Source organism: Vulpes vulpes, chromosome 13, assembly GCF_048418805.1.
Source record: "Vulpes vulpes isolate BD-2025 chromosome 13, VulVul3, whole genome shotgun sequence".
Taxonomy (NCBI): domain Eukaryota; kingdom Metazoa; phylum Chordata; class Mammalia; order Carnivora; family Canidae; genus Vulpes; species Vulpes vulpes.
The window spans coordinates 80,535,720-80,557,146 of NC_132792.1; the positions used below are offsets into that span (position 1 = coordinate 80,535,720).

The 21,427-nt window shown below is 48.9% G+C and overlaps 1 protein-coding gene across 12 annotated transcripts in view; it reads left to right on the top strand.

Annotated features, from left to right (window-relative positions):
- CTIF (cap binding complex dependent translation initiation factor) overlaps positions 1-21,427 on the top strand; it is a 284,906-nt gene that overhangs the window by 236,679 nt on the left and 26,800 nt on the right. For all 12 annotated transcript variants that reach the window (XM_072734794.1, XM_072734796.1, XM_072734798.1 and 9 more), the window contains one exon: positions 8,345-8,500. In XM_072734794.1, the coding sequence (XP_072590895.1) occupies positions 8,345-8,500 (156 nt within the window). The remainder of the gene's footprint in view (positions 1-8,344; positions 8,501-21,427) is intronic.

Sequence of the window (21,427 nt, forward strand, 5' to 3'; positions counted from 1 at the left end):
TCCCACATCAGGCTCCCTGCATGGAGCCTGCTTCTCCCTCTGCCTCTGTCTCTGCCTCTCTCTCTCTCTGTGTTTTTCATGAATAAATAAATTAAAATCTTAAAAAAATAAAATTAAAAAGATGTTGATTTTTATACATTAATTTTGCATCTAAATACTCTTATTAATTAATTAGTGGCTAAACGCTCATGCTAATTCCAGTCTTTATTAGAGAGTTCTCTTGGGTTTTTCATTTGTATAATCATATGAAATCATTTGATCTTCTTCCTTCCAAGGGTCATGGATGTTGCTACAATTTTTTGATCAGGCCTATTGATATAATTTATTATGTTTATAGATTTTTCTAATACTAAGTCATCCTTGCCTTTCTGGGATAAAATCTGCTTGGTTCTAATAGTTCTGTTTGCTAGCATGTCATTTAGGACTTTCACATCTCCTCATATTAGAGAGATAGGCCCATAGAATTCCTTATTTATAATTGACAATCAAGGAAAACTTATCTTTTTTTCTGTTCTAGATCAGCCTACATAGCAGAGGAGCCATCTAATTTTTTGAAAATTTGAATCATGGGGCGCCCAGGTGGCTCAGTGGTTGAGCCTCTGCCTTTGGCTCAGGGCGTGATCCTGGAGTCCCAGGATCGAGTCCCACATCGGGCTCCCCACATGGAGCCTGCTTCTCCCTCTGTCTGTGTCTCTGCTTCTCTCTCTGTGTCTCTCATGAATAAATAAATAAAATCTTAAAAAAAAAAGAAAGAGAAAATTTGAATCAACTTATCCATAAAAATCATAAGTATAGAGACCTCTTAATTCAGAACTTTTCATTTTGTATTATGATTTTTAGCCTTTTCTGGCTTTTTATTGATTTTTTTTTTTGTAAACTTTGATGATATTTATTTTTTAAAACATCCATTTTATCATTTTTTCCAAAATCATCAGCCTAGAATTGTAAATGGCTTTTTATTGCTTTTTATCTACTATATATCTTTTTTAAATATTTTGAGTATATTTCTAATTTTATTTCTGTTTCTTCTTTCTTGATTTTACATAATTTGCTTTCTCTGTTTTCTCACTAACTAGTTTTTTGCTTTATCTGTATTATGTACTTTCATATATTTCCTTAGTTACTGGTGGCTTTCTAATTTTTTGAGTCAGTAAATCAGTAGAAGTATAATGGGATCTACATATGTAATTTCTTTTTTTTTTTTTTTTAAGATTTATTTATCTATTTGTTTGAGAGAGGGGAGCTCGAGTGGAGGGAGGGGCAGAGGGAAAGGGAGAGAGAGAGAATCTCAAGCTGACTGTCTGCTGAGCATGGAGCCCAACTTGGGACTCAGTCCCATGACCCTGAGATCATGACCTGAGCCTAAATCAGGGGTCAGATGCCTAACTGACCAAGCCACCCAGGTGCCCCTGCATATGTAATTTCAAATTCAATAATGTATATTATTTCACCTAGTATATCCAAAATTTCATCATGGAGTTGATATTTTCACAACAGGAGACATTTTACATTCTTTGACACTAAACTTTCAAGCACTCTTGTCTATTTTAAGCTTAGAGCACATCTCGGTTTGTATAGGTACCTTTCAAGCACTCGGTGGTCATATGTGGCTGGTGGCTACCATATTGGACAGCGTAGGTTTAGGAGATGTATTTGCTTCCTCTTTTTAACAGCCAAAATAGTTAAAACTGTAAACTTATCTTTCATTATAGCTTTGACCATGTCCGTGAGTTTTTATAACTCACTATTTCCTAATCTATTATCATATATTTGATTATGTATTTATTCTTTCTTTGGGAGACTATTTTTAAACACCCGAGTAATTGGCTATTTTTTTAATTGTTCTTAATTCTTGACCCAAGTGTGTGACCTGTAGAATTTCTGTGCTTTGAAATCTAGAGTAAATCATAGCTTACATGAGGCTACTTTCAATTTAGTTTTATTAATTATGTTACTTAAATGAGCTAAGTGATTAAATATTGTTAATCAGTCGTGGAATGCTAGTGGTTTCATTTCCAGAGACTATTATTCCTATTTTCTTCTTGTGTTTCAATAGTTTTTGTTTTATGTATTTTGAGTCTATGCTATGCAGGGTATAATCTTTTTTGCTACCTATTATGAATGTAATTTATTTATATGTAACCTTTTTAATTTTATTTAATGATTGTTATCTTGAAAACTACTTTGATTTTACAAGTGTTTTAACTTTATTTCTATTTGCCCACAATTATTTTTACCCAACCATTTATTTTACATATCCTGTTTTCAGGTACTAGTGTTTACTTTTAATACTTTTAAAGATGTTCTTTAACTTCTATTTCTATGATTACCATACTTGAGAAAGAAACAACAACTTCTGAATCCTAATGGTCTAAATTATGAAATGTGTATGCTTTACAATCTTCTCTTCCTCTCCCACCAGTATGTATTAGTCTTCAGAAGTTAATCTTAGGTTATTAAATCACTACTACTATAAAGTTTTTTCAAATTACATTTAAAGATTAAATAACTTCTCTTTCAAGGACCATTTTCAGCTTTTGATTCTGTCTTACAACCAAAGTTGTAATTACTTATTTTGTTTTAACTTTGTAAGCCTACCTGGTTTCAGTTTCCACTTCTAGTCCTTCTATACCATGATTTCCTCAAATTGAGTCTCAATTTGATTGGCTGGGCATGCATTTAAGAAAGCTTTTAAATTTTTAGATTATCTTTGATTGTGGCAAAAGAAAACACCACATAAATAAAATTTACCATCTCAACTGGTTATATGCGTGCAGTTCGGTCATGTGAAGTATAATCACATTATTAGACACCCAATTTCCAAAGCTTTTTCACCTTACAAAACTGAAACTAACCCATTAAACAATTCTCCAGTCTCCTCTCTCCCCAGCCACCTGGAACCACCATTCTACTTTCTGTTTCTGTGATACCTGTATAGTATGTGTCACTTTGTGGCTAGCATATTTCAATGAGCATAATGTCCTCATGGCTCACCTGTGTTGTAGCATATACCAGAATTTCCTTCCTTTTTAAGACTGAATAATATTCTGTTGTATACACGTGGCACATTTTGTTGATCCATCCCTCCATTGATGGACACTTGTGTTGCTTCCACCTCTTGGCTGTTATGAACAGTGTTGCGATGAACATGGGTGTACAAATAATCTCTTCAGGACCCTGCTTTTAGTTCTTTGGGGTATACACTCAGAAGTGGAATTGTTGGATCGGATGGTAACTCCATTTTTAATTTTTTGAAGAATTGCCATACTGTGTTCCATGGTGGCTGTACCAGTTTGATTTGTTTTTTTAAGATCAGCCCATAGGTAGGACTTTTAAAAACCTTTGCTTATGTAAGATGTGTTTCTCCTGCTCTCACTCACAGCTGCCTGTGTTCTTTCCCCCTCAAACAAGTGAAGATGTTGTCTCGAAGTCTCTGAATTTTAACATCAAATACAGAAATATAAGGCCAACCACATTTCTGTTCCTTTGTGAGAAACCTAGGGGTTTCCCCCACCCCACCCCTTCCAAGCTGTTTTTAGAATTTTTCTTTTCCTTGAAATTAAAAAAAGAAAGTTCTCCTGCTAAGTATCAATGGTGGGGCCCTGGGACACTGTGAGCCCTTTCTACCTGAAGAGCCCGTTCTTCTTTGGCTTTTGGTTTTCAACTCAAAGTGTCTCACTCTGGTCTCTTTATTCCATGTATTCTGAGATCCTTTCTGAAAGCCTCTGCAATTCATAGGTCAGACGCCCATCCACTCAGTCTTCCCCTCTTTCTTCTTTTTCATCGGTATATCCTTGTGTTCAACTTTCTGGTTATTCTCCAAGTCTGTCTTATGTGCTACTTTTCCTGCCATGCTCATTCTGCCGTTCACTGCCTTCAGCTCACACTCTCCTGTTGCTGTTGTTCTTCTGGGCCCTATCCATCCTCCCCGAAGGCCAACTTCCGTATCACACAAGACAGGATCCCTTCTTTTGAATGCCTCTCCACATGTCACAGAATCCACACCATTGTTCTTACGGACCTAAAAGCCCCCATGTTTGGTGTTTTTTAAGATTTTATTTATTTATATGAGAACAAGAGAGAGAGAGAGAGCTCAGATAAGCAACAGAAGGGAGAAGCAGACTCCTCGCTGAGCAGGGAGCCTGATGCAGGACTCAGTCCCAAGACCCCGGGATCATGACCTGACCCAAAGGTAGACGCTTCAGTGACTGAGCCACCCAAGTGCCCCAACCCACTTGGTTTACACTGGAATTTTTAACTTTATTTATTCTTGATATATTGTTATCATTTTCAAAACTGCATTTCCATTAGGTCTTCAAGAGCCCCCTATTCAGCTGTGCAGGACTTTCCCATAGACGGCATAATGCTCTTCTCTTCCCTTACCCTTGAATGACAAAGGCTTGGTTTGGGTTGGGGGTTAGCCATATGGATCATTCTTGGAATTCTCGATGTCTGCTGCAGCAAGAGTAGAGTCTCCACCTCCGTGGATGGCTTCGAATGTGCCCATCCTAAGTCTGATTTCCAACATTTAGCAGTTGATCCATTTTCTAGTGCATTTTGCTAGCCCCAAACAGAATCCTCTCTCGATGCCACCAGTTATCAGGAGGAAAGTGAGTCATGCTCTCATTCTCTGATCAGATGTAATCATTTTTAAAACATTTGCAAGTACCAGGGGCAGACAGAGAGAGGCTGAAGGTCAAGCTACTTCCCATCTACCCCTAACCTTTTTGGTCTTCTGGGGAGGAGGCCAAGCTGCTCTGGGCAACTAGGGCTTCTTGGCGACAGCACTTTAGTTAGTGGTATTATCTCTGGTCTGGTGAGGAGGCTGTTGGCGAACTGTTATCTTCCATCTCAGTGTTGCTGTGGGGATTTCTTCTGTCTGCCAGCATGGGTATTTTTATGGGAGATGAGGAAAGAACAAGGCAGGCACTGATAGAGGGGCCCCATTTTAACTCCCAAGTCAGCACCTTATAAAAGCCCAGAGCTGTGGTTCTCAGCCATGGCCACACACTGGAATCACCTGGAGGGCTTCCACAATTGACTGGTGTCCTGGCCTCACCATGGCCCGCCAAGCAAGCCTCTGTGTGGCGGGTGGAATCCAAGCATCTATAGCTTCGAAGCTTCTCTGGGTGACTCCAGTGTGCAACCAAGGCTGAAAACCTTTAGCTCAGATTTGTAAACAATGGTAGGGCTTAGGTTCTCATTCAGATCCTAGCCCTAAGTGACCTCAGTGAAATCTTTTAACCACTTTGTGCCTCAGTTTCCCCCATTCTAAAATGAGAGTGCTAAGGCTTGCCTCTGCTCTGACCACATAAGGATATAGTGGGATAAACACAGGTTAATGAGGGTGGAACTACCTAAAGATTCATGACTTCAGGGCCAGCAGTCCAGGTGCTTTGTAAGCCATAGGGTGGTGGGCAGAGTCATTCATTCATTCACGGGTATCTAGAACACCACAGGGAAGCCCCTGTAGGCTCTCTGCTGCAGCCTTAGTACTAGGAAGGAGACCCCACTACTTTTGGAGTCCCTGGCTAAACCCAGGGTACTCTTCTAGGGACACTGCCCAGTCTCAGATTCCAGGGTGGGAGAGCTCCAGTTGAACACAGGTAGACATCTCAGTGGGAAGTGAATGGGGAGGCAGGAGGCCTGAGGATTGGCATGGAGCTCCTGAGATCTGCCAGCTTGAGTGGACCTGCTGAGGCGGTAGGAACAAATGGCTTAGTGGAAAATTCAGACAGAAAGTGAGTATGCGCTTGAGCTCTCAGGTACCGCTTTTTCATTTTAAAAACACCAGGAGAGGATGCCTGGGTGGCACAGTCGTTAAGCGTCTGCCTTTGGCTCGAATCATGATCCCAGGGTCCTGGGGACGAGCCTCACATTGGACCCCCTGCTTGTGCTTTCTCACTCTCTGTCAAATAAATAAATAAAATTATTTAAAACAAAACAAAGCAAAAAATACACCAGGAGAAAAGAAGGGGTTTGGAAAAAGCTGGGATCCAGAGTAGCCAGATCCGGGTTCAAATCCCTGCTCTGCCATTACACATAGCCGTGGGCAAGCTGGGTAACTTCTCTAACCTCGGATTCATCGTCTATAAAACGGGACAATAGTAGGACCTGCCTTGTGGGATCATTGCGGTGATTACATGAGATACCACAGTTGGGGCACTTGCCTCAGTGTCTGGGGCTCGAGAGTAGGCTGCGGCTCCCCGTTTTTACACACACACACTTTAAACTGGTCAAACTCTGAAACTGATAAGTCATGACCCAGGCTCATCAGAAACAGGAACTGGAGGGACATCTCTTGGTGATCTTCGCATCCAGCTCCAAATTGGCCAGCGGAGGAGAAGGAGGCGGAGGTGCTATCTGCCCTTTTAGGCTTCTGGATGGCACTACCGTCACAAGGGACAGACGTTAACTGAGTCTTCCTTGAGGGCCTTCCTTCTCTGGAGATTCTGAGATGCTGTCATCCAGGAGAGTGCTCTGCCGAAATATGAAGTGGGGAAGGGTACTGGACAGTGGGAATGGCACACGGCATGTTGACAGCCTGTTCCCTCCCGTGTCCTCCTGGTGGCACGGTCACCAGATCCAGAATCCTGGTGTCATCTTTGAGTCTTCCTTCTCCATCAACCCTGAAATCCATCCCTTGGCAACTCTTTGTCTTGACAATGTCACTGGTACCATCCTGTACCAGGCAGCGGGTGCTGCTCAACAGGCAAGCGCAGAAGTCCTAGTGGCACTAGGAAGGAGTGGATGTTGTGTTGCAGAGAGATCATGCATGTGCGGGTTGGCTGGTGACCACCTGACCTAGTCTAGATTTGGGTGGGCCCTGCTTCACATGCCTCTCACCTTCCCTTTGGGACCATCAGACCAGCCCACAGGCGGCCTTCTCATGACAATGGGAGGAGCCTAGGAGAGGAAGTGTAACTACCTAAGGCTTCTTACAGCCTCAGATCAGAACCGGTACCCTGGGGCAGTCCTGGTGGCCCAGTGGTTTAGCGCCACCTTTGGCCCGGGGTGTGATCCTGGAGACCCCGGATCGAGTCCCACGTCGGGCTCCCTGCATGGAACCTGCTTCTCCCTCTGCCTGTGTCTCTGCCTCTCTCTCTGTGTCTGTCATGAATAAATAAATAAAATCTTAAAAAAAAAAAAAAAAGAACCAGCACCCTGTCGCTTCTGCCTTCTGCTGTTGGCCAGAACAAATCATATGGCCAAACCCAAAGACAAGACAGGGGAAACTGATTTCTGACTATGGTCTAACCTACCGCAGGTTCTTATCTCCCAAATGCCAGACAGCTCAGGTTTCATTCAGCCTGTGCTTTTGCGGTGGCCTCCTGGCCTGGGCTCTGCATCTGTGCCATGTTAACCTTGTAAGGAGCATAGATAGGACCGTGGCATTTCATGACCCACCCCAAACCTCTGCCAACCATCACAGAATGCAGCAGCTCCTTGGCTGGGTTCAATTATCCATACTCTAGCCCCACTCCTTTTCTCAGACCTGACTCCTGTTGTTTTTTTTTTTTTTTTTTTTTTCCCTCTCTACTCCACCTGTGCAGGACCCAGACCACGTTATACCTGCTTATTTCCCAAACACCCATGTTACCCTCCCCACATCGTTGTTCTCTCCACCTGAGATGCCCCATATTACTGTGTCAGAATCCTAGCTCTTTCATGGACTTCATTTCCCATTGAGTGACAACTGCCTCTGAGCTCACCTGGAACCCCGCAGTGGCTTTAGTACCTTCTCTCTTGTATCACAGTTATGAGTGAACGTGGCATTTCCTAGTCCTTAATACAGCGCCTGGCACACGATGGGGCAATACTGCTTTTGAGGAGGATGAATGAATGCCTGTCATCCTCCTACTATCTCTAGCCCCTTGCAGGCATGGGCCGTAGCTGCCTCTAGCCCGGTGCTGGGGCCATTATGAGCCTCAGTCACTAATTGCTGACATGCAAGACAATACTCTGGTTACTCTCCATCGTGTAGAGGGCATGCTTTGGGGATTAGAGCAAAGGGAAGTGGTTTAGGCACAGGGAGTTGCATGGCGGAGATGATAACTCTGGGAAAGGTGTCATCTGCCCTTCATCTCACTCCCCCATCTCAGCTTTGGGATCAGTGGAGCAAGGCTGAGGGGCCCCCAATCTGGGAATGGAAGAAAAGGTGCTGTGGCCAAAAGTCAAAGTGGCCCTAACACCTACGAGTAAGCCCCCACATTCACACTCCAGCCAAGGGGCACCCCCTCCCTCCTTACTGAAAGCATGGGGTTGACCAGTTGCCCAGAGCCAGCCCTTGGACAGTAGGCACCACACCCCAGCGAGGTTGACTCAGTCTCTTGTGCCTCCACAGAAGGACTTCACGGTGCGGGAGGAGCTTCAACAGCAGGATGTGGAGCGCTGGCTTGGCTTCATCACCTTTCTGTGTGAAGTGTTCGGGACCATGCGCAGCAGCACGGGCGAGCCCTTCCGTGTGCTCGTCTGCCCCATCTACACCTGCCTCAGGGAGGTAAGAGACCCGCGCGCGTGGCTGTGCCCACGGCCCTGCCAAAGAACACCACCCTGGAACGTCTGTAAGCAAAACAAAACTCCAACGCGCCAGCATGGCTACACCGCTTGTACCACCTAGAGTGACGGGGCCTTTGGTAAACAGAACATAACTCCCCACACTTCTGTTTACTAAATGCCGGTTTTGATTTATTGAGTTTATAAGAAGGGAAAAAAGCCCTCCAAAGGAAATTATTATTAACTTAGACTTCCGTAATTCATAATCTAGAACACTGCCTGCAGGGAGGAGGCCTCTGGTAAATATTAATTGGATGACTGGATCTTTGGTCTGGATTGGTTTACCATTAAATTATTTATTTAAAAAAAATACTTGCAAAAAAAAAATACTTGCTTCTAAATTTCATCTGAAAGATAAATAAATAAGAATAACCGAGAAATTTTTGAGAAGCAAGAGGTCAGTGGTGTACTTGCCCTACCAAGTACCATCACCCACTTTAAAAGGTCATCCTGGCTACCCTTGGGGGCCAGAAGCCGAGAGCTCATTACAGTGCTGTTGGTGGCATCCAGTGAGAGGCTGGTGACTCAGATCACAGCCGTGACGGTGCAGAGGAGGATTGCATTCCAGTTATATTTTTGAGTGGGAATCAACAGGACCTGCTGACATGAGATATTGGAGAAAGGAGGAAGTGACGTGGGCTCCTGGTTCACCAGCCTGGTGGCACCATTTTCTGTGATGGGGAGCACTAGAAGAGAATTGAGGGGGGATGGAAACCAGGAGGTGGATTTTTTCCTGTTTGGGTGACCCGGTGGGTGTCCCCAGAGAACTGTCCCACTGTTGCTTGGGTACAAGTGCCTGAAAATCGAGATGAGGCTGGCCCTGGGGACACAGAGCCGAGCATTGTGTGAAGTGTCAGTGTGTACCTGGTGCTCAAGGCCGGGGACCAGGTGGGGTCACCCCGGGAGACGGTATAGACGGAGTCGATGGAGGAATGACCAGGAGGCGGGGGTGGCAGTTGGGGTGAGGATGTGAGTGTGGACGAGTCTTTGGAGAAGTGTTTCTGTGAAAGGCAACAGGGAAGGAGGAGCTTGTCAACTCAGGGGAGGTGGGGTCAGAGGACATTTTTGTGTTTTGCAAAAGGAAGAAGATAATAGAGCAACGTGAGAGAAGGGAGGGGTATCTGTAAGTGGTTTTGAAGCCTCCGTGTATGGGAAGCGGGGTGCTTGTTGCACCGCTGTGGGTGCTCCCTGAAGCAGAGCTCAGGACCCCTCTCTGGCACCTTGTAGACCTATCCCCTCTGCCACTCCATGAGACAACCCTGCGCACTTGACTTCACAGTGTTGCTCAGACTCGGCAGCTGGCCCTTCCAACAGTACGTCACTCCCAGTGCCATAAACTCAGAACGCAGCACACGAGAGGCCTTGGCTACGCTTTCTGCCTCCCCCAGGGGTGATGAGAAGGCAGCCCTCTTGGATGATGGCCTCGTAGAGCCCCCCCATTCCTGCCTGGGCACCCTATGCCCCTGAGATCATGGCAGGGAGTGGCACCGTTCGAGGGCAGTGACCGGGATTGCCCCCACACGTTCCCTCCGCGTGATCCCGGCACCTCCTGGTGTTGCCCCCACCTGCTCCCCGAGCGGGAGGCAGGGCTCCAGCTGAGCACTGGCCCCGGCTGCCAGGACACTTCGAGCAGCGCCTGAGGAAGCGTGAACTTTCAGCTGTGAGATCCGGAAGGTGCCGGGAGGTCTGCACAAAAAAACCACAGAGCTTCCCCTAATGCGCACTTGTTGGATGCAGTCAACTTTTCAGGACAGTGTCACAAACACAAGTGCCTGCCATGCTCACAGTGACCTTGAGGACTAAACGGTTCCCCGACAGCTCTCACCATCTTTTTTTTTTTTTTTTTTAAGATTTTATCTATTTATTCATGAGAGACACAGAGAGAGATGCAGAGACACAGGCAGAGGGAGAAGCAGGCTCCATGCAGGGAGCCCGATGCAGGACTCTATCCCAGGACTCCAGGATCAGGGCCCGGGCTGAAGGCGGCGCTAAACCGCTGAGCCACCCGGGGATCCCCCAGCTCTCACCATCTTGTGAAAGGGTGACCCAGAGCCCACGTTCCAAGCTCTGTGCTTGAGGCCCACATGAGGTGGTTCAGGAGAACCAGCCCTGGCCTCACATCACCTCTGCCAGGCTTTAGCTGTGCCATGTAGGGGAGAGTTCACCCTCGCTGGAGAGGGGATCACACTGCTCACTCCGACAGGGTTCGGGGAGAAAGACATGGTGTGGACAGGGTGCTAAGTGCAGCCGGACCACTAGGCCAGAATGTGGAAGGAGGTGCCCCCGGGGCTTGTTCTAGGGCACGGTGGCCCTCAGAGAGCTGGGTGTCCTCTAGTCTGACTTCAGGCCAGGCACCTGCCCAATCTTAAAGGGGCACAGAGACTGGAGTGCCCTGCCCGGGACACATGGCCAGTCAATGCCAGAGCTGGCCCAGAGCTTCTCCACTACCCGTCCAGAGCTCTTTCCAAAGAGAACTTAGCTTCCCTAAAACAGGGCCTGAAGAAGAGACAGAGACGGAAAGAGGTGACCTGGGGATCATACAGTCCCTGAGGACAGCCTGAGCAAGACCCCTGAGTTCTTAGCTCCAGGCTCCCTGGAGCAAGATCCCTGAGTTCTCAGAGCCTGGTGCTGCTTCCCCTACCTTTTCAGTCATGTACACACTTACACCCGGGCCTGACCGACATTCCAAAGCAGGTTGGGCCAGCTCTAAGAAACTTCCAGAAACCAAAGCCACTGCCGTTGCCTAGCTCCATGCTGGAGGAGTTGAGGCTTTTCCCCTGGGGCCGTGCAGATGGCTGACCCAGATACCCCCTTGTCCTGGGTCCTCCCAACTCCCAGAACCAGCCCGGGCCCGGATTTCCAGCTGCCCACTAGATGTATCCCGGTCATGCCTCCAGCCCCTCCAACAAGATGTGGCCAGAGTGGCACCCCCAAGGCCCTCCTGCTCAGTCTAGGTTCTGACATGGGCCTTGACCCACCCTCCCTGCCTCCCCGCGGCCAGGCAGCCACCCCAGGACTCCCCCCATTGCCTTTTCTTACAGGCATGCGTCCTCGGCCCCTGCACACCTTCCGTGGCTTCCCCTGTTCCCTTCCCAACAGGCCCTGAATCAAGCATAGACCCACGGGCCCTCTTGGTGGGAAAATCGCATTTAGGAGCAAACTACCAGGAAGATACGAGGTCCTCAGAGCCCCGCCGCAATCTCGGTGTCCTCGGCTTGCGGAGGCCGCCCTCCCCAGACCTGGGCCTCGTCGGCCTCCATCCCCCCCCCCCATCTTGGCCCCGAAACCCCTTCGGACAGGAGGCCCCCCAGGGCTCTGAGGCTGCCTGCCCCGGCAGGGAACCGCCTGCTCACTTCCTCGCGTACTCCCACCTCGTCTGGTTCTCCTGGCGACTCCAGCTGAGACCTTGCACGGTGTCCTGGGAGCAGCTCCCTTCCTGGCCACAACCCTTCCCAGGCCCAGCCCAAGCCGCTTCTCCTGGGCAGCCCCCCACCCGCACCCCGCAGAGCACAGCCCGCACTCTACCGGCACAGCCCCAGCCTTTCCAGGGCATTTTGGTATTTGGTAATTTCATATTTATTTGGTCATTTAGTATTTAATGACGACTAGGGCAGCAGAAGGCATTGTCTGAAGCACATGATGTGTTCTTTTCTCTTTTGACTCGGACAGCACCCCGAAGCTTTTCATCCCCGGCTGCTGCTGGAGAACGGAGAGGTCCGGCAGCTTGCTCAGGGCCACCCAGCAAGGTGCACCTGGGATCCAGGTCCAACAGCTGGAGTCCCTGCTCCTGGCCGCTCTGCTTATGCCTCAAGAAGCATTTTTTTCGTTTCTTTAGTCCGTAGCCCAAAGCGTGCTATGCAGCAGAAGCCAAATAGCTCATCGTGGAATGGATTCCACTTTTGCCGTAAATAACGTTTACCTTACTTATGTAGATTATATGTGATCAGGCCTTTCTTTGAGGGACGGAGAAGGATAATTTTCAGTGAGCCTTTTCATTGTTTGAGCACAAATGGCTCTGCCAACAGGTTTTCCAAGTGACTGAAAAGTATTACAGGTGCCTCCAAGATGCAGGCATCTCCTTGCCCTCCTGTTTACTGTTCCTACTTGCTTCACGAGTTCTTTTTGTATTTTTGGTTTTTTTAAGATCTTATTTTTTTAAGTAATTGCTACACCCAACGTGGGGCTCGAACGTACAACCCCGAGATAAAGAGTCAAACGCTCTACCAACTGAAACAGCCAGGCACCCCCTCTTTTTAAAATTTTTTTAGTGTTTATGTTATTGTCGTAAGAACACTTAATACAAGATCTACCCACTTAACAGATTTTTAAGTGTACAGTACAGTGTTGTTACCTGTAGACACAAGGTCACTATGGCAAATCCCTAGAATTTATTCATCCAGCATAATTGAAATTGTGTGCTCAGTTTTTAGCAATTCACATTCTACTCCCCGCCCCCTGATCCCCAGCCTCTGGCAGCCACCTCTAGTCTTTGCTTCTACAAGTTTGACTATTTTAAATACCTCATGTAAGTGGAAATATGCAGCATTTATCCTTCCGTGACTGGCTTATTGCACCTGGCATAATATCTTCCAGGTTCACCCATGGTGTCCCATACGGCAGAACTCCCTTCTATTATAAAGTGCAATAGCACAGTTGACCCTCGAACAACATGGGTTTGAACTGTGGGGGTCCAGTTATATGCGGAGTTTTACGATATGGTACTGTAAATGTATTTTCTCTTCCCTGTGGTTTTCTTAGTAATATTTCCTCTAGCTCTCTTCATTGTAAGAATACGGTATCTAATACATATAATATGCAAAATATGCATTAATTGACCATGGATGTCATTGACGAGGCTTCTGGATGACAGGAAGCTACTAGTTAAGTTTTGAGGGAGCCAAAAATTATATGTAGATTTTCAGCTGCTCAGGGGTCAACGCCACTAACCCACACGTTTTTCAAGGGTCAGCTGTATTCCACTGGATGGCTGTACCACATTTTTTAATCTGTGCATCTATTAATGGACATTTAGGTTGTTCTCATCTCTTGGCTACTGTGAATAGAGCTGCAGTGAACATAGGAGTGCTCATATCTCTCTGAGATCTTGATTTCAGTTCTTTTAGATAAATACTCAGAAGTGGCATTGCTGGATAATATGGTTCTATTTTTAACTTTTGGAGGAAGCTCCCTACTGTCTTTCAGAGCAACTATTTCTCCCAGTCCTTGCCACCACTTGTCTTTTTTCTTTCTTTCTTTCTTTCTTTCTTTCTTTCTTTCTTCTTTCCTTTCTTTCTTTCTTTCCTTTCTTTTTCAAAGAATAATAGCCATCCAACAGATGTGAGGTGGTTTTCATTTGCATTTCCCCAATGATTAGTAACATTGAGCCCCTTTTCATTTACCTATAGGCCATGTGTCTGTCTTCTTTGGAAAAATGTCTATTCAAGTCCTTAGCTTACTTTTTTCAATCCAGTTATTAGTTTTTCTGGATACTGGGTTGCAGAAGTTCCTCACATATTTTGAAAATTAACCCATAAGCAGATATTTGCAAATGTTTTCTCCCATTCTGTGAGTTGCCTTTCACTCTATTTGTTGTTAGTTGTTGTTGTTTGGCGGGGGGGGGGGGGGGGTGTCTGTTTTGTTTTGTTTTGTTTTTGCTGTGCAGAAACTTTTTCACTTGATGCCATAGTCCCGGTTGTCTTTCACTTTTGTGCTTTCTGCATCATATCCATGAAATCACTGCCAAGACCTATATGATGAAGCTTTTCCCCTATGTTTTCTTTGAGAAGTTACAGTTTCAGGTCTTAAGTTTTCATCCATTTTGAGTTCATTTCTTTATGTATGATGTTAAGAGTTCAGTTTCATTCTCCAACCCATGGGTATCCAGTTTTCTCAGTACCATTTGTTTCTGTCCCCATTGTATGTTCTTGGCACTTTGGAGGCTGACCTATATGCACATATTTATTTCTGGGCCCTCAGTTCTGTCCCATTGGTCTGTTTGTATGTTTTTTTTTATTTTTTATTTTTTATTAAAGATTTTATTTATTTATTTATTCATAGACACAGAGAGAGAGAGAGGCAGAGACACAGGCAGAGGGAGAAGCAGGCTCCATGCAGGGAGCCCAATGTGGGACTCGATCCCGGATCTCCAGGATCACACCCCAGGCTGCAGGCGGCGCCAAACCGCTGCGCCACCGGGGCTGCCCTATTTGTATGTTTTAAAGGACTATAGCCTTAGAATATATTTTGAAACTAGGATGTGTGGTGCTTACTGATTTGTTGTTTTTCAAATTGTTTCAGAATCGTTTTGGCTATACAAATATTTCATGATTCTATATGAATTTTAGAATTACCTGTTCTATATCTTTAAAAAAAAAAATGCCATGGTAATTTTGTTAGAGATTGCACTGGGTGTGTAGGTCACTTGGGGTGGTATGGACATTTTAACAATATCAAATCTTCCAATCCAAGATCAGGAACAAGACTAGGGTGTCCACTCTCAACACTCTCACTTGACATAGTTTTGGAAGTCCTAGCCAGAGCAATTAGGCAAGAAAAAAGAATTAGAAGACATCCAAATTGAAAACGAGGAAGCAAAATTGTCTCTGTTTGCAGATGGTGTGATCTTGTATACAGAAAACCCTAAAGACTCTACCAAAAAAAAAACAAAAAAGCACAAAATGTTAGAGCCAGTAAATGAACTCAGTAAAGGTGCTAGATACAAAATCAAGATACAAAAATCACCCAACAACAAACTACGTGAAAAGGAAGTCACGAAAATAAGTCACTTTACAGTAGCATGAGAAAGAGTAAAATACTTAGGAATAAACATAACTAAGGAAGTAAAAGATTTGTACACTGAAAACCACAAAATGTTAATGAAAGAAATCAAAGAAGACACAAAGAAACGGTAAAGCATCCCTTCAGCTGCCTTGCAGGAGCATGGTAAGGACCCCTTCATCCTGCCCAGGCCCCCAGCCAAACCGTGACTGCAAGGGCTCCCCTGCAACCGGAGGGTATAATGAGGCCAGAGCTAAGGGTACCATCATCTCCCATCTCTGCTGAAGCTGCCTTGCCAACCATTTAATTGGTTGGGGTTGGAGGGGTCCTCTCCTCACACCCTTTGTCTGACCCTGCAATGCTCCGTGGCCCCCTCCACTCTCCCGCCACCTCTGTGACCCAGTGGTGGTCTTGCCAGACTGTTCCAAGATACCACTGAACACTGTTCTCTGGACACCTTTCTTCAAGAGCTTTGTCAAAAATTCCTCTGGCAGGGAATGCTAGAGTGGCTTTTAACCCCTTATACCTGTTTCCTTTGAGCAGACGTTCCCTGTGCACCGGGGGCCTGTTTCTCCCCACTCCTCTCATCCTTCCTCTCTCCTACTAATCTCCCCAGCCCATCTCTACCCATGATCCCCAGCCTCCTGAGCTCTTCTGAGTCTGCAGCCATACCCAGGGGTCAGGAGGAAGGGAGGGGGGTGCCCTGTGCCAGGAATCTCTCATCCCTCCGCGCCTCCCTCTGACCCCCTCCTTATGGCTGGCTCTCTTGCTCTCCTTCTCTTCAGGCTCCAGAAACCCCATCCGTCCCTCCCTGCCTTTTCCAGAGGAAGGGCAGGGAGGGGGCAGGTGCCTCTGAGGGGTGTCTCCGACGGGTACACCCCCACACACACAAGGATGCAACTGGTTGGGCTCCTGGAAGAGGCCGGCAGGCACAGGCTGGGGAGGAGAACACAGAGGGCAGCAAGTCAGGCTTCTCAGGAAATGAAATTGCTCTGTGCAACAATGAGAGAGCCACTTTTTTAACTTTTTGCGTGAGCGTGCATTCAATTGCTCACATTGTTTTGGCTCCAGGGGAAATCTGACCTCGGAAAAGGCCGAGATGAAGTGGGTGTGGGTGGAGATCCTCTGCTATTTCACAGGGCTGAGAGAGTCAAGCAGAACATTCTTCAGAGGTACCTTTCTAGGGGGACTATTCCTCCCTTCCCGAGAGCAGAGGATGGGGCCGCATTCAGCTACCTAGCTGGGGCCAGGGTATGGCCCACTGTGGCCAGAAGAGGCCAAGGTCAGCTGTGCCCAGGATACTGATAGACCCTAATGGGGAGAGGAGATTTGAAATTATTCTCCATGCAGCCCTGGACTCCTGACCCTGTGCCTTGGGCAGCTTTTAAAAAATTACAAGTTCTCAGAGCATCCCCCAACCCCACTTCAACCAGTCAAATCAAACTTTCTGGAGATGGGGTTTAGGAGAAAGAAAAAAAAAAAAGATTTCATCTCTCCTTGTGACTCCAGTGTGCAGCCATGGTTAAAAAACACGAGTAGCTGCAACTTAGGAGCATTTCAGGAGCAGCCATTGACAGCCAGAGAGCACTGTGGGAAGAGTACAACCAGAAGAGCCTCTCTGGCCCTGGGTTTGAATCCCATCTCTGCCATTTCTTCCAACCCTCAACCTTCTATCTGTAGCACGGGAATATGGGGCTCATACCTTGCAGTTCAAAGGCTTAAAATCAAAGGAAGGGGTGCATCGTTGCACATCGCTGTTGAAAGCAAACCGTGTTGCAGGCACTGCTCCAGGGGAGCATCCCACCAAAGACAGCCCCAGAAAGTAATGCCCATTCTCCTGACAGAGCACAGGGGCTCTCCCCACAATCAAACACCACCACCCTTTCCTGGAGAACCTCACAGGAGTTCTCTGAGGCTCCAGCCACAGTGCTCCCAATGCATCTCCAACAGAAGGCATCTTGCATTCCTCCTGCCTGAGCACCATCTTCTCCTCCTGCCTGAGTCTTGCTCACCTTCAAGGCCAGGTTCACTTCCCACCATATCCCTGCCTTATAGTTATTCCTCCTATAATAGCATCCTGTGCAGCTAGCATCCACCCAGGGCTGCTGATGCCTGTTCTCTGGACATGTCCTTTGCCCGGTGGTTGAATTAATGCCTTGTGACCTCTTCTTGGTTGCTTTTCAATCATTTCAGTCTCTCATTGGTACCTGCGGGTAAGATTGGGTCTCATGTGTCGTGAAAATCCCAAGTAGGTTTTGCGCAGAACTCTCTGCTTATTCGGGAAGCAGTGATTTTTGGTTGGAGACCATGCTACTTTTCTTATTGAACCGCAGTTTCCTAGTTGTCCTTGAAAGAGAGCGTTTAAGTTGTGCGATCTTCCCCAAAAGGCTGACAACCCACTCGGTGACGGAATCCACAGAAATTAAGCAGCTGTGAGCATTTATGGCGGGTTGTGCAAACGTAAGGGTAGGGGGGAGTGCAGAGGTATGGGCCACTGCCGGGGACAAAGGCAGGGGGAGCTAGGGCATCGGGACAAGTGCTGGCCTGGCAAGGAAGGGAAAAGAAAAAACAATCCAGGAAAATAAATAAAAAACAGAGGCACGAGGGCCAGAATGAGCATAGCCCATCTAGGTCAGCATGGTGAATATGGGCCTGATGGGTAAGTCCTGGGCTGGCGCTGGCTCCCAGCAGAGGCATTACGGTACAGGCAAGGTGATACCGAGAACCTCTGAAAGTCTCGAAGCCAGAGAGCAACACGATGGGAGGCACGAAAGAGTTTGTTTATTCATTCAACAAACATTAAGGAAAATGCTACTTCCTTATTGAACTGAAAGGTCTCCCAGAGGATGTGGAGGAGGGGGAACCCTCTTGCACTGTTGGTGGGAATGTGAACTGGTGCAGCCACTCTGGAAAACTGTGTGGAGGTTCCTCAAAGAGTTAAAAATAGACCTGCCCTACGACCCAGCAATTGCACTGCTGGGGATTTACCCCAAAGATACAGATGCAGTAAGATGCCGGGACACCTGCACCCCGATGTTTCTAGCAGCAATGTCCACAATAGCCAACCTGTGGAAGGAGCCTCGGTGTCCATCGACAGGTGAATGGATAAAGCAGATGTGGTCTATGTATACAATGGAATATTCCTCAGCCATTAGAAATGACAAATACCCACCATTTGCTTCAACGTGGATGGACCTGGAGGGTGTTATGCTGAGTGAAGTAAGTCAGTCAGAGAAGGACAAACATTATATGGTTTCACTCCTACGGGGAATACAACAAACAGTGAAAGGTGTTATAGGGGAAAGGAGAGAAAACGAGTGGGAAAAATCAGAGAGGGTGACAGAACATGAGAGACTCGTAACTCTGGGAATCGAACAAGGGGTAGCAGAAAGGGAGGTGGGCCGGGGCGGGGGGCATTGGGGTGACTGGGTGACAGGCACTGATGGGGGCACTTGACGGGATGAGCAGTGGGTGTTATTCTATATGTTGGCAAATCGAACTCCCATAAAAAAATATACAAATCAATCAATTAATCAATTAACAAATTAGGGATCCCTGGGTGGCGCAGCGGTTTGGCGCCTGCCTTTGGCCCAGGGCGCGATCCTGGAGACCTGGGATCGAATCCCACATCGGGCTCCCGGTGCATGGAGCCTGCTTCTCCCTCTGCCTATGTCTCTGCCTCTCTCTCTCTCTGTGACTATCATGAATAAATAAAAAAAAAAATTAAAAAAAAAAAACAATTAACAAATTAATTAAATGAAAGGTCTCCCAGACACATTTTCAGAGGGAGTATGTTGAAATAACAAATAAATCTAGATCCCCCTAGCCAGAGAGACTCCTGGGCCACACTCAATGCAGAGTGCCCTGCCCAAAATCAAGTGAGGCTAGAAGCAGGAAGGTGGGAGCCCAGAAGCAGATGAGCGGAGGAGATCCGGCGGGGGCATCGTGGCAGAGAACAATCCTCAGGTCCTCGCACCTTTAATCCCTTACTGTAACAGGCGGTCTAAGAGGCTGTGGAAAATTCAGGAGAGCCCTTCCCCATGAACAGTTTATTCCAGGCCTAATCTTCCGCGTACACCCTGCCTGGAATGTTCCTCTGAGAATGCAGCCTTCCTGGGGCAGGTACACAGCCCCCGGGGAACTGGTTTAGCTGCAGTCCCTCTGGGTCCAGCAGCTGCTGCTATGAATACCTCAGCTTAAGCAACCATCCTGTAACCTCCGCCGAAATAACCGCCCACGGCTCTGTCCCCTCCAGAGCTGCCCCCCTCCAGCGGGCTGCGGTGTGGAGCCGGGACACCCGCACCGCCGCCCGCGCGCCGGGGGCCTCCTGGGGCCGCGGATCCTGCAGCCCCGCCCCCGCCCCCGCCGCCGAGGGGAGCCGGCGCGCCCCCGCCCCCACCGTCTCGCTGTTCTACTTCCTTAGCCAGACTCTGCACACTGAAATGTGAAATTCGAAGCCAGTGTTCCCCCTAGCAACCGTGGTAACACGGGATCCGATGGGGAGCCTGGAGCCATAAAAATACCAGCTTCCCCCGGGCGCGGTGTCCGGAGGGAACCCGGTCCCCGCGCCAGCCCCGCCTGCAAGCGGCCTCGGGCCCGGGGGCCTCGGGGGCACGGCCTGGGGCACGGCCTGGGGCACGGCCTGGGGGGCACCGGGCGGCTCCACTCCCGCGGCGGCGGCGGCGGCGGCGGCGCTGGAGACAGAGGCCCTGTCTGAGAAGGCGCTAGCGCCTGACCATGTCCGGGTAGGAGCGTCTTTAACCAGCAGCAGATTTCCCGCACGTTGCAAGCGAGGCCCGAGGGCCGCCAGCCCTCCCGGGCCCCTCCCGGCGGGGCAGTGCGCGCCCCCAGGCACCGCGTCGCGGGAGAGGACCGCCTGGGCTGGCGCTCGTCGCCGAGGGCGGCCCCCGCCCGAGGCCTCGGGCCCGGGGTCCGCGGGAGAAGCGCCGCCCCCTGGGCCCGCCCCGGGCGGGGGTGCGGAAGGGGCCGCGCGCCCTCCGCGCCGCCTGCAGGGGGCGCCAGGCCTTGCGCCCCGGAGGCCGCCCCGCCGCGCCGCGCCGCGCCCCGCCCCGCCCCGCCCGCCGGCTCGCCGCCTCCTTCCCCCGTCCCGGGGCCCGGCCTGTAATTCTGAGAAATATTCCAAGTCGGTCATTAACGTCTGAAGTCGAGGAGGCCCCCGCTCGCCGCAGAGGCCCCGGCGGGGCGGCTCCGCGAGTCGGAAGCGTGTCTGGGGGGCGCGCCCGTCCCGCGGGTACACGCGCATCTCTTTAGATCCTTCGGGGTTTTCTTTTTTCTCTCTCTGTAACGACCTCCTCGGAGCCTCCCCTCCACGCCCCGGGGCGGCTTCGCCCTGGCCGACTGACGGCAGATTCTGCTCAGCCAACTTAGGGGTCCTGGGGGGCCGGTCTGGGCCCTTGCCCCGTGTGCAGGCTCCAGCGGGGGCACTGGCCGAGGCAGGAGCGGCCCGTATATCTAGAAGGCAAGACACCAGGCACTGTGGGGCGGCCGAGGCCGTGGGCGCCGGGTAACCGGCCGCACTGAACCCCGCCCCTGGTGCCACCCTCCCCAGGCCCCCATGTGCGCAGCGCGGCGCCGCCCAGACTTCACGCAGGTATCCTGTGCGCGGCCACAGGGCCGCCTGGTGCGGGGCTGCCCGAGCTGGGCGTGAGCCTGGGTGCTGGCTCCCCCCGCAGAGCTGCCGTTGGCTGGGCACCCAGTACTAGGGGCTGGTGCACAAATCACAGGCAACTCCCCCCAGGACCCGCACGGATCTTCCTTAACCCGCTCCAGCTCTCAGACCCGCCGATCAAATTTAGGGAGCCGTCCAGCCTCACTTTTACATTTTGTGGATAATGTCCCACTGGCAGTCTTCCCCACCTTCAGACGTAAATAATGCATAGGGCGGCACTTGTCCATCTGGGCTGGCCACAGTTAGGAACTACCATTTCTCCTCTCTTCTGGAGTCCAGCTCCTTATTGGTGGCTCTGTTGTCACTGCCACCAGCAATGATCAGTAGGTTACAGGGGGCCCCGGCCACACCCTAAAATAAGAAACCTCCAGGATTGCCCTGTTCTGGTAATTGGCAAAGAAGGGT